Source organism: Apteryx rowi, unplaced genomic scaffold, assembly GCF_003343035.1.
Source record: "Apteryx rowi isolate R43461 unplaced genomic scaffold, aptRow1 scaffold_186, whole genome shotgun sequence".
Lineage (NCBI taxonomy): Eukaryota > Metazoa > Chordata > Aves > Apterygiformes > Apterygidae > Apteryx > Apteryx rowi.
The window spans coordinates 998,674-1,011,119 of NW_020448152.1; the positions used below are offsets into that span (position 1 = coordinate 998,674).

At 36.3% G+C, this 12,446-nt stretch overlaps 1 protein-coding gene across 2 annotated transcripts in view; it reads left to right on the forward strand.

The window, feature by feature from the left end:
* Positions 1-12,446, forward strand: part of LITAF (lipopolysaccharide induced TNF factor) — a 102,569-nt gene that overhangs the window by 33,493 nt on the left and 56,630 nt on the right. The window contains exons 3-4 of one of the 2 annotated variants that reach the window (XM_026061841.1): positions 2,497-2,627; positions 2,902-3,160. Coding sequence is in view for 1 of the 2 variants with exons in the window: in XM_026061843.1 (XP_025917628.1) it covers positions 2,497-2,514 (18 nt within the window). In the remaining variant the exon portion in view is untranslated. Of the gene's footprint in view, positions 1-2,496; positions 2,628-2,901; positions 3,161-12,446 lie in introns of those variants that run through there. The other variant, XM_026061843.1, reaches the window with a different exon arrangement.

Genomic DNA, 12,446 nt, shown 5'->3' on the forward strand with positions numbered 1-12,446 from the left:
TCCTTTCATTTTGAAGCATGGATAACAAGATCAAGTATGTTTGCCTCTCAAGGCCAGCACTTCTGAAAAAAAATCTGGGATACTTTCTGTAAATTCTAGTGCTTTGGCAAATGTTAATGGACAGTTCTAGAAAGATCTTATCATTAGCTGCAGTCATCTTATTTTCACATAGCTTTTGCTTTGGCTCTCATTCAGAATTTTGTCACGTTAATAGTGACTTTATATAGAGAGTGATTACATTACCTACTGTGTAAGTGAGCAGCCTATATGCGGTCCAGTATGTCCCCTGCAAACACTTATTTTTGATTAATCTTGCTTGCTATGAGCTTTTAAAAGAATGCAGTACAGCAAGAAATAATGGACTCAGTAGGTTTCCAGAAAATTGCCATTAATGCCCATAAAAAAGAGATCAGACCAAGTCGTTTATGGGATAGAAAGCTGAAGGATTTTTAGCTAGCTTTCTTCAGCGTTGCTTTCATAACATTTTAGTGATGAAAGCAGTCATCATGGTGGGCGAATTTTTCTCTTCAGCTATCTTAGATTAAGGATCTACCATGCGCCTGTGATTTTCATAGATTCTTATTTTCAGCTATTGGAAAAAAGGTATTTACATAAGAGAAAAAGTCCAAATCTTGCAACATGGTTTAAAACAGTGCTCAGTCTTGGCCTTTCTTTCTTCTAAGGGGTTGTTTCCTCAGGTGGAAGTCTCAAGCAAGACATGCCCTACTCTGTGCTTTTGACATGCCCCACTCTCTGCTTTTCTAGCCCTTAATTATGAAATACATTGGCTCTACTAGCTTTAAAAGGACAGAAAGTTTTTTATGGAACTGAGAACAAATATATATGGGTCTGAATCTGACCCATACAAACTGAAGCTTTATCCGCTAAGGAGTAGCTTTTTCTACAAAATCTGCTGTTTCTTTTTGTTTCCTGTCAAATTCAGTTGCAGCAAATTATGGTAATCTAGAATGACAGAAAACAAATCATTACATTCTGGTAATTATGCAGAAGAGAAGGCTACATATCTGAAGATGCTGAATTGAAAAAGTAATTTGTTTTTCTCTAATACTGCTAGCAAAGTTATTGATGAAGTTAGGAGGACACAGAGAATTTCTGCTTTTTAAACAACAAATATGAGCAGATGCTAACTACTTTGTTCCATGGTAGAGTTCAAATTAACAAATGATTATACAGGTTCTTATTTTTATGAATAACAAGAAAGAATAATGTCTTAAATATCCAACACAAATTTCCAGTCATACACCTCTGTACAAGTTTTTTGTTGGCGTTGTTTTAAAGACTCGTTTTATTAGAAGACTTGTAGCTTGCCATCAAGTCCTTTTGTGAAATCAGCAAATTAGGGATATCTAATTTTGAAGTGAGGGTAATAAAACTAATAGAAAGACAACAGTATTGAAATTGCTACAGAACATGTCTTAGTTTAGAAAAAGAAAAGGAAAGAAAAAAGGCTCCCAGAAGGTAATTTAAACAAGCATCACAAAAGAAAGATGAATTCATTAGGGATATATGGGTAATATTTAAACAGTGATGTAAAAGAAAGGATAAGAAAAGAAATAGTAGGATAAAGGAGTGAGGCAAAGGCCTGGATCATATGAGTAGAGAGCATCTTTCCTATTGTGAATAAAGCCATGCAAGATCAATCGCAAAAAAGGGCCTGAAAAACAACAGTTTGTGTTTGTCAGCTTAAAGAGAACACGCACATCTTTGCTTGTGTGTCTTGATTGTCTTCCAGTTTCTGCAAAGCAGATGAGATGAGTCAAAATTGCTGCTAAAATCAGCACCTTCTGTGCAGCTGAACAGACAGTATAAACTGAGCTTGCAGCTCAGGATCCTATTTGTTAATTTGTCTGGCAAGGAATTTTCCTAAAAGCAGCAGTCTTTCTCTGAGCAGTTAAAGGGTAATTATTCATAGTGAAATATAGACTTGTATGTAAACATACACTGATAGGGAGGCATGTACTCAGGTGAACCCAAAAATGTGACTAGTTGTTTAAAATGGATCACCTTATCTTAAGAGAGAGAGGATTCTATTAATTCTTAGGAACGTAACATGTCTTGAAGTTGTCTTAAGTATAGGCCAAAAATGAAACCACACTTTCAATTATTCATGCTTCTCAGTCTTGAGATGTCTTGGCCTAGAGGGAGATGGGAATTTAATATCTAATGTGGTCTGTGCTGCTTTACATAATCTTGATGGGGAGAAAAGATGGCTACATGTTTGTTTTGACTTGGAGTATAAACTGGAGTGTGTCCATTCTGACTCTGCTCCACTGACACAATGTAATAACACCAAAAATACATTGGATGCATTATTTTAATACCTTCCGCCCCCAACTCATCTGCACCAAACTGAAGCAAAACAACAGGACTGACTTATATGTAATTTGTTCTTCTCTCATATATAGAGTCAGCATAGTATTATGGTAAGCAACAGGATATCTGTAAATCGTCTCTTTGCTGTTTAATATCTTGCAGATATTACCAGTTCAGTAAGATGAAAACAAATAAAATCCAGCAAGCAAACCTGGAAACAAGTTAGCACAGATTACTGGAGTGTATCTAATTTGTTCTGTACATAAAGCAGAGGAGTACTTAAAGACACGAAGGTAAAGCAACTTTTATAATATTTCTGCTTGATTTTAGTCATGAGCTGGTGAACTCATGACTGCTATCTGCCTGATACTAAAGGCTGTAGTACCTTTTAGGTTTCTTATTAAGATTATGAAGCGAGATGGATGGACAGCATAAGGAGAAAGAACTTTTTGTCCAAACATCAAACCTATACTTCTTAAAGATGACATTCTTCTGAAGGGTGAAATAAACTGCACTGGCTTGATAATGAGGAGCCTTATTAAGGAGTATCACTAACTATTTTTTCAGAAAATCAACCTGTCTCTTCAGCCTGTAGTTTCTTCACCTCACAAATGAGAATGCTGTGGGAAAGAGTGTCAAAAACCTTATTGAAGACAACCACTGATTTTTCTCATCCATGCAGCCACTGATTTCACCATGGAAGGCAATCAGGCTGGTCAAGCCCTTGGTAAATACATGTTGACTGTTCCAGATTACCTTCTTGTCCTTCCCACATTCGGAAATGGATTGCAAGAGGACATGCTCCCTGAGCTTTCCAGTGACTGAGGTAAGACTTACTAAACTGTAGATCCTTGATTCTCCTCTTTTTGCCTTTCTTAAAGATGAGTTTTAAGTTAGCCCTTTTTTCCCGTCATCAGGGAGTTCTCCTGATTGCCATGATTTTTTGTAACCTTGCAATCTTATCAGCAACCTTCACTGTCTTTCAGTACCTTCAACTTTGAATACATCCAGCCTCTCTAAAGAGCCCCTAACCTGTTGCTCTCCCACTATTTGCTGTCACCTCCTTTCAAAACATGCTGATTTGTGCAGCAGTCTGGAATCAGGCATTGCTTAGGAAGGCTGAGGCAAAAAAGGCATTGAGTATTTTGGCCTTCTCTATATCTATTTTACCCTTTGTGTCATACCTTTTGTGTCACTCGTTATTATTTATTTTTTGGCTCCATCGGGGATGCGATTTTCCTGATTCATGCATAAATGTGCCACAATGCTTTTATACTCTTACATCGTGCCTGTTTTTGTTTCCATTTCCAATGATTTAGACTGGGCTCATTAAGAACGGTTTTCACAAAATCAGAGCCACAAAAAAGTTTTTCTGGTAAAGCAGAAGAAGCCTGAGTAGTGAAATATTTAAAAGGTATTTGGAAACTATTCATTAAATAGACCTTCCATCATACAGAATATAAATTCCTAATACATGACAGTGAGAGGTGATGATTTATTTGCCCTCCTGAGATCAAATGAGGTAATCAATTTTTATTTCTCTATTAAAAATGCTACCACCAGAGATTTATGCCAAAACTCTTTATAGCCACGTTACTGTCATATTTCTAGATTGCTTATATTTATTTATTCCCCACGTGTGTTTATAAATATACATATACAGATCTAGATATTTGGAACATACCATTTCAAAGGTATATATTTTAGGCATTGAGAAATGTCTTTATTATTGTTGGGCAGAATTTCATAATGAATATATTTTTGCATAATTTCCCAGGTCAGTAGAATCCTCGAAAGCATAACTTAGGGTTTGCAAATGTTATCCTTGATAGTATTTGCAGGAATAGGAACTTTTTGGTTATTTAATTTTGGAATCAACAGTTTTATAAGCTAAAAACAGTGACATAAACACTCATCAAATCTCTGAAACCAGAAAGAAAAACTAAAGCATGAGTCCAGCTTCATAACACATAACAGGGAAATAATGGTTGCTGGCTTCAGCATTTTGCAGTAGCAAATGACCCAAAGCATTGCACACTTTGCTGCATAGCTAGTAATAATGAAAAGCTTACACTAGTTTCTTAGCAAAACTGTTTCTCTAAAACCTGCACATTTCTGCAAATAAAGTTGTGCTAGACTGTACATCAACTTCAGGAGGAAAAATTATAGCATCAGTGAAACAGAAAAAAAACAAAACCAAAAAGGCACCTCCTCCTGAATCCAAAGAAATCAACAGGTATAGTTAGAATGCAGCATACTGCTCTTTTCCAATTCCGCATTAATATTTTTTTCTTATCTAAAGCACAGTCTCCTCTCATTCCAAACAAGTAGCTTCAGTTACCTTGATAGCAACTGATGTTCTGTCCAAGAAGTCATCCTTCCTGCAACAGATGAAGAAAAATAGCACAGATTGAATCCTGTCACTCTCAGGGGGAATCTTTTCCTTCCTTCAGCTAATGGGATATTATTGCTCATGAAGAGTGCCACTACACTAAGAGTCTCAGAGTAAGTGCTTCTGTTTACCAGTGGAGCAAGCACTGTACTTTGAGTAACAGGATAATCTTCTTTTAATAGACCAGTTTCCCCTTTCCTACTCTCTCCTTGTTGCTGCAAAGACTAGCATCAGGGATGATAGTTTTTGTTACACAAAGCTTCTCAGTTTATTAGATTTATCCTAAAAATATTGTTCTTCCCAGCAGCCTCAGAAGTGCCAGAAGCTAGCTGGAATTTATGGACTACAATAGAAAGACATTTTGCATTGTGTACCTCAAGATGGCTTGGTGGTTTAGTTGTGCAAAATGTAAAAATGGGCTGCTAGCATAAAATAGATCCCAGAGACGTTTGCAACACCGAGCATAGCTATAACCTTTAGAGAATACAATATGTCTTGATCCTACTTGTTCAGTATCATACTACAGTGTTCTCCTGACATCATTGCAAGACTTCCTTGATTGTTGCAGGGCCAAAAGGTAGTCCAGATTAGTGCATGAATAAAGGCTAAGGGTCTTTTGTCCTCTCTAATCCTTTCCACTACGTACAAGATGATCAAGATGATTTGGGCCCTTGCTCTTGCACTCCTTATGTTATATATGAGAGTATATTTTCTACTGAAGGTTTCAGAATACAAACCAAGTTCTTTGGAGGCTCAAACGTTTTCTCGGTGTTGCATCATTTTTAAATACAGGTACAGAAACTGAGTGATTCATGACTGAGTGCACAAAACCTAATTTGGCCCATTCTTTCATGCACATTTTTCCTTATATAAGCTTCCATATGAAATTCTGCAGTTTCCTCTTCTTTACATTTTTCTGGTCTTCTTCTATAGAAATGGATTAATTATTTGCAGCAAGCTCTTTTACACAAGAATGACAGAAAGTTTAGAATGACAATGATCTTTCTTCTGATTTACTGTGATACATACTTCAAAGCTATTCTTATCGAGAAAGTACTTAATGAAGTTAGAAATGTGACAAATAAATCTAATTTCAATAAGATGTCATAAAAGTAAGACATATAGACACATACAGAGTTATTACAGGTCAAGCTCCAACTAAGTAATTGTTTTGAGATATCACAAGAAGGTATTTTAACTGTTTGTGCTCCCTCTTCGGAACTGAAATATACATTCATGTGCCCAGTTTGCAGGCTTCAACAAGAATCCAAACATCATCAGCTGTTTCTAGACTTAGTCATAGGGGCAGAAGAAGCAACTGGTTTGAGATTCCATTCAAATCAGGGCTTGTTTAATTTGATATTCATTTGTTCTATACCGAGAGTTAATAACAGAGTGGCTCTGTCCTGGTAAATAATATACAAATGGTTGCACACAGGGCTTTTGTCTTCATCCTCTTTCCCAATAGTCTGAGTTTTGTTAATTTTCTTAGACAGCTTAGAGAAAGATCTTATGAATGGGAAAAATAATGGAAAATGGTCATATTATAGAAAACTGCAAAAGCTTTCAGTATCATGAAATGAATTTTATGATGTGAGTGCTTGCTATGAATTTCCTGGGTCACATGCTTTTGTTTGAACAGGACAAATACTTCAACTGGTCTTATTATAGCACAATCTTTTGTTTCACAATTATCTCTGTATTATGTGCTTAAGGCTTTAATTACATACTGAATTATTAGAAATGGTTGAATTATTTCTGCAAAGATGTTAAGCAAAAATATTGAGGTTTGAATTAAAAGGCAGATTTTGTTTAGATGTAAAAAAAGATTATTTTATTAATAACAGATAATGTGTACCAGGAACTTTTTCTGAAACTGAATATTAATAATACAAATCTTTCTCTTTTGGGAAAAAAGAAAATATGGCTCTCCTTAGCTGGTACACACTCACCAACCAATCGTACCACTGCTTGGGATTTAGTGGTTTTCTGGTGGCTTCAAAAGGTTCAGTCAGGGATCCTGGGTGCTGTACAGACGAACCCGTGGCTGCCCCACACTTCTGCTTTAAGACAGGAGACAGCAGAGGATAACAAGGAAAGAAAGATCAACATAATAGGCAGTAAGTTGAACACAACAGCAGCAACTGTATAAGTCAATTGGATGTTTTTTAAAGACAAAGTAGCATTTTAAGTAAATGTTTGAGGATATCCCATTGCGTAAGTTTACAATGAATCCATCTTGTTCATGAGGGACAAAAGAAAGGAAAACACCAGACCGCAGAGGTGAACAATGAAGCCTGCTGCACAACTGCAGGTGAACAATTGGCACATCCAAGGTAGGAGCTTTTAACTTAAGAACTTGAGCTGAGAATAAGGTAGAATAGATTAGGAAAGGTTTTGGAGAATGCAATTAGGAGAACCAGCAGAGGGAACAATGTGGTAAATGTTGCAAGTCAGAAAAGGATCTTACATGCAGTTTTTGGCTGAATTGATTAAAAACTACAAGAGCAAAGAGTTGCTGAAGGAAGCAAGTAGTAAGAGAGGCTGAAGCACCAGTTCTTATTGCTTAAACAAGACAAGGTCATTAGTGCTTTAGCATGTAGAGACTGAATCTAAATTAAACTGCTGTTGAAAAGCAGGAAATCAGGCAAAACAGTCTCCTACTACTGCTAATGTTTGCTCTTTCAGTTGAGTCACAAGTAAAATGACATGCATGTATCTTTAAAATGATAAAAAGCATAATTGATTTTGGTTTATATAATGCAGGTCATAATAGCATCTACAGTCTAATAACAAGAGACTTGTTATGACAAACAGTGTTTTGCACATATCACCTCTGCAGATCCATTCAAGTCAGTGGTGCAGCTGAGTGACAGAATCTGGTCTACTTCTTTTAACTTAAGGAAAATGCAGCAAAAATTTGAAAAGACTTTTAGCTTCTTTGAAAACATTCTGTCTTCCTTAATGGAATGTGTATTATAGAAGTGCAGGCAGACCTTTGTACATGTGATGAAAGCTACTTTTCTTAGTAATAAGATTTTTTTTCCTGAAATTTGATTTCTGGACTTTATTTTCCTTATTCCTTTTGACAGGAGTGAGGTGATTATTTACATCTCACTAACATTTTTATATATGTTTTTTTAGCCAGTGCAGGCTTACTTATGTCTAAAACATACCTGGAGGTTGCAGAATCTACACAAAAATTAATTGAGGCGATGGTCTTCTAAAATTCTGGATCCCCATTTGCAAGTGAAGTAGCATGTGAAGCCTCATTTACAGGCTTGGTAACTTATGGAAGGAAGATTTTTTAGGGCTTTGTCCTGTCTTTGAAGAAACTCATTGAAGCAAATCTAACATTGACCTGAATATGGCAGTGGTTTAGATACAGTCCTTAGGTATCTTTTAATGCAGTGGTAGCTTTACTGTAGTGAAAAGTTCATTTTGTTTTTTGTATTCCTTTTCATATCATTTTACCTGACATGCATATATCCAATATGTAGCTCTTATCAAGGGACTCTCCTGAAAACAGAATGCAAGCCATGGGTAAGACTTATAAGTTAGGGTAAGGCAAGGCTCCTTTCATCTTTCCTAAGCACTTGAGAAATACATTAATTTCCTTTGTCTACTAAATTCGACTGGCCCACCCTAAACCTGAAACAAATAAGTGCAATTTTTTCAATTGTTCTTCTTATACACATAACCTCTGCAATTTCCTATCTATAACAATATTGATGTTTGACTGTGATGGAAAATGTCACATTTGTTCTGAATACTATGAAAGTTAAACACAAATATGTTGTTTTTATAGGGTTTTGTTCCCCTTTCTTTTAGAAGAAATAGTTTTTCTATCTTCAAGATAGCTTTTGGCTTTGAGGTTCTTTTCACCATGTACTTTGAAATCCTACAGCGGCAGGGTAGAAATGGTGGGCTAGACAAATTGTTTTGTGAGCTAACACAGCTTTGTTGGCTCAAATGGAGCTGCATCATATTAGAGTTGGGTTCAGCTTCTTGCTGTTTTTTCGTAAGAGACCTGTCTCAAATCATGTCTGTTTTTAAATTTTGTGGAACAACTGTGACAATTATAGTATGTGAGACCACAAAAGGAAATACTGTGTGATGCATAGTAAAAAATATATATTTAAAGCTGTAAAATACTGTAAAAAAAGCTAAACTGCTGGTTCCTGCTAAGGGAAACTCTGAAAATTCAAGGTAAAATATCAGAGAATCTTCACAGTTTCCGGCATTATCCATAGGATAATTAGAATATAAGAAGTGCCTTTTGTCTCATCTGTTTAAGTTCTGTGGTTCTCAGGGCCACAGTAGCTGAGTATCGTCCAAGAATTCATTAGGCACTAGGTGCTGTCAAAGTCATTCATTCTTTCTCCTATTTCTCCTCCATGGAGAATTACACTAAGAATTTTCTTGATGCAGCCACATGCTACAATGTGTGTTGGCAAAGAAGGAGCTCCTTGCACATAGGAAGCTGAGCTTCTTCACTAGCTCCAGAATCTCCAATAATGGCGTGGGACTCCTGCTTGACACCCCTGTCTGAAAAACATAGTTTGATTTATTCCCCTGGTCAAGTGAGTGAAATGGCCAGATCTTCTGAAGATACTAGGCTGGTCTTGCCATGGACCATTGTTTCCTTTTGCATTGCCCCCCAAAATGTACCGTGAAAATGTCCCCCTTTGTTGCTTTGATTTGTCAATAACTTTTGCAAAAGATGATACAATTCAAAATAGCTGTACTGTTGATAGAAGAAATATTAATTTCTCTAAAGAAGCTTTTCTGCTCAGTTCTAGAAACATGATGGCAGAGCAGAACTCAGCTGTACTGGTGAAAAGCTATGGGAGTTACAGATTCCCTGCTCTGACTACCTCTTTCTCTCACTTCAAACAACAACATATCATGGAATTTTAGCCTGCTTTTTGTGTAAACAATCTGTATGCAATCACACTGTGTATATTTATCTGTGCTCCCCTGCCTTGTCACCCCAATATCTTTTGAACATTTTCACCATTTTCATCCAGATTATGTAGTGGTTTCAAAGAAAATAAAGTTCTTAGGGTTTTTTTGTTTGTTTGTTTTTTTGTTTGTTTTTTAATAACAGGCTAAACAAAGGACAGGAACTCTCTAGAGGGAAAGAAAAAAAAAACTAGCTGAGCTTAAATATATTTTAGGAAAGCCAGGGAAAGATGATTAATTGTGAAATGATTCCCTAATGTATAAAGGGATAAGCAGAGATAAAGAAAAGCTCATAAATAAACCAGGAAAGGTCCAGAATATAGTAAGACCACCATGCATGGGAAATTTGTATAGTGCCTGTATGCAAGGGTAAGAGAAAGGAAGTAAGTGAAGTGAACACATTCGGACTGAGGTGATTTCAATGTCATGGCCTTAACAGGAGAAGCTGAATAAATAGTCAGATGAACTGCACACCGGTATAGCACAGAGCAACTGTGGAAGCTCCTATAGCAACAAAATGATTGCTTGAAGCAATTTAAAATGAAATTGATTGCACAGAAAATAAGTCAGAGTCCCTCTGACTTGTCAGAGGGAAAAATCTACCAATTCCCCTGCATGTCACAAATCAGTTTCATTCTTTTATTGATGCGTATGAAATATGCAGTCTCTTCTGAGGCTAAAACAGTGCTTGCTGAAGGGAGTAAGGGCAGTATTTGGGCTTGAGTATCCAGGCATTAGTGCTGGTGTGCAGGGAGTATTGAGGAAAGTGTGTGTTAACTTATTTACCAGCAAAAAAGTCTTCATGTGAAGCTGCTCTGCCCTAGGAAAAGCTGCTGCTTTGCAACGGGCACACTGTCATCAGAACGAAAATTTTACAACTATGAAATTATGAACAGGAAGGTCTTGGCTAAAAAAATCCACTAGGTCTCAGAATATCTGTGCTTTTTTTCTGGTCTCAGCCTTCTAAGAAAATAATATTTCTCTGGACACCGTTTTTCTACATGAAAATATGGTAATGAGAGGTTCAATGCTGCATTCTTTTAACAAATTCTGTTCTCAAAATGCCCTGAAAGCAAAGTATTATAAGGATTTGAGGTTGGATTAACTAAATTAGATACTGTTTAATTCTAACAGCAAAATTTTTACTAAGCACAAGTACTCTGGAAGTTCAAAAGTTTTAATTAACTTTTAATTAACATCTTATTTCATCTATTTTTACAATGGCATCTATATAACATTTAAGCGGAAGTAAAAGTGACAAGACAGCTAATTTCCATTATTACTTGATGGAGAAACCTCTGTAAATCTAGTAAGTGCCCATTCTTATCCAAATCAAACAAGAGATATGAAACTTCCTCATAATGTGAACCTTCACATTGTCTGGTTTTGAGCCAGTATAAATTCTGAACATTTTTCTTCAATTCTTCTTAGAAGTATGCTTTTCAGTTCAGCTAAACTTTAATCTAAATGGTGATTTCAGTAAAGACAGTGGAATAATACCAGGGACGAATCTGGCTTCATTCAAGAAGTCCTCGAAGAATAATGAATCTGGATCTGCTAAGGCAGATGTCTGAAGTGAATCTTATTCCGTTGATGGCTGAATCTTTATGAAGATGCTTTAACTGTTGCTATCAATGGGTAGGTACAGGTAGGTAGAAAGAATTTTTCTTGGAATTAATGGAGTGGAGCAGTTCTTATGCAAATCAAGTATGGCTCAGTCAGGAATGCACATTAACAATGATTACTGTAAGTCTAGATGGTCCTAAGAGAGATGGAATTCCCTCTTCTCCTTCTCTGTAAAAACAAATGGAAGTAATTTGTTGTCCAAAAGTTTCTTGTATAGGCAGAAAAAGCCACCTTTAAGATAAAAGAAATAACATTCTTTTATGTATTTATAAAGAGCTAAGGCTTATGCATTGGTCTGTTCTGAAGTGCATGGGGGATCTGTGGTGGAAAAGGGAGATTTGAGTCTTTCCAGTACTGTAATGGCCAGTCCATCCTCTAACATGCAGTTAGAACAAATAAATACCCTGGTGAGTAAGACCAAAAATGATTTGAGAAGTAATAGATTTCCTCAGAAATTGAAAAGTAACAAAGTTTGCTTCTGGGATAAAAGTCATGACCTTTGAAAGTCCAAATATTCAAGTCAGCAGAAGAAGCAGAGCTGTACTGGCAGAGGGGAAAGATTGTTGCTTGTAGCACATTGTTGCTAGAACATTATAATCCTACCTTGGGCCCTGAAATAAAAGTGGAAGTAGCTCACTTCATTTGAATAGGTAGTAGTTTGATTGCACATTATCCAATCAAACGAGTCTCTTATTAAATATTTCCAGAAATATGACCTAAATGGGACTTGTTCAGAAATAACTGTCAAAAATTGTTTTTTACACATCAATGTGATATTTTGACTCTCTTATAAGTGTGGTAAAAGGCAAGGAAATCCAGTTCTGTTGCATGAAAGGCGTAGCTCTTGGCTAACCCAGAGTCAGAACAGGCCTTCTCATTCTGCCCCTAACAACTTTTATGTGTGACCCCATATGGATTTAGTTTAACTCAGGTTGTCCGTCTGTGTTCTCCTTTTCTGGAGTAGTTGTAAGGTGTTTATCAGCCAGTGTGTTTCTTTATACAGCATTTAGAAATGTGCAAAGTGCTTTTTTAAAAACAAACTAGCATATTTATTTTCAAACTTTCAGATGAAAATTACAAAGGGCAAAATACAAAACAGAAGCATGAAATGTAAAAGGTGTTTTCGTGC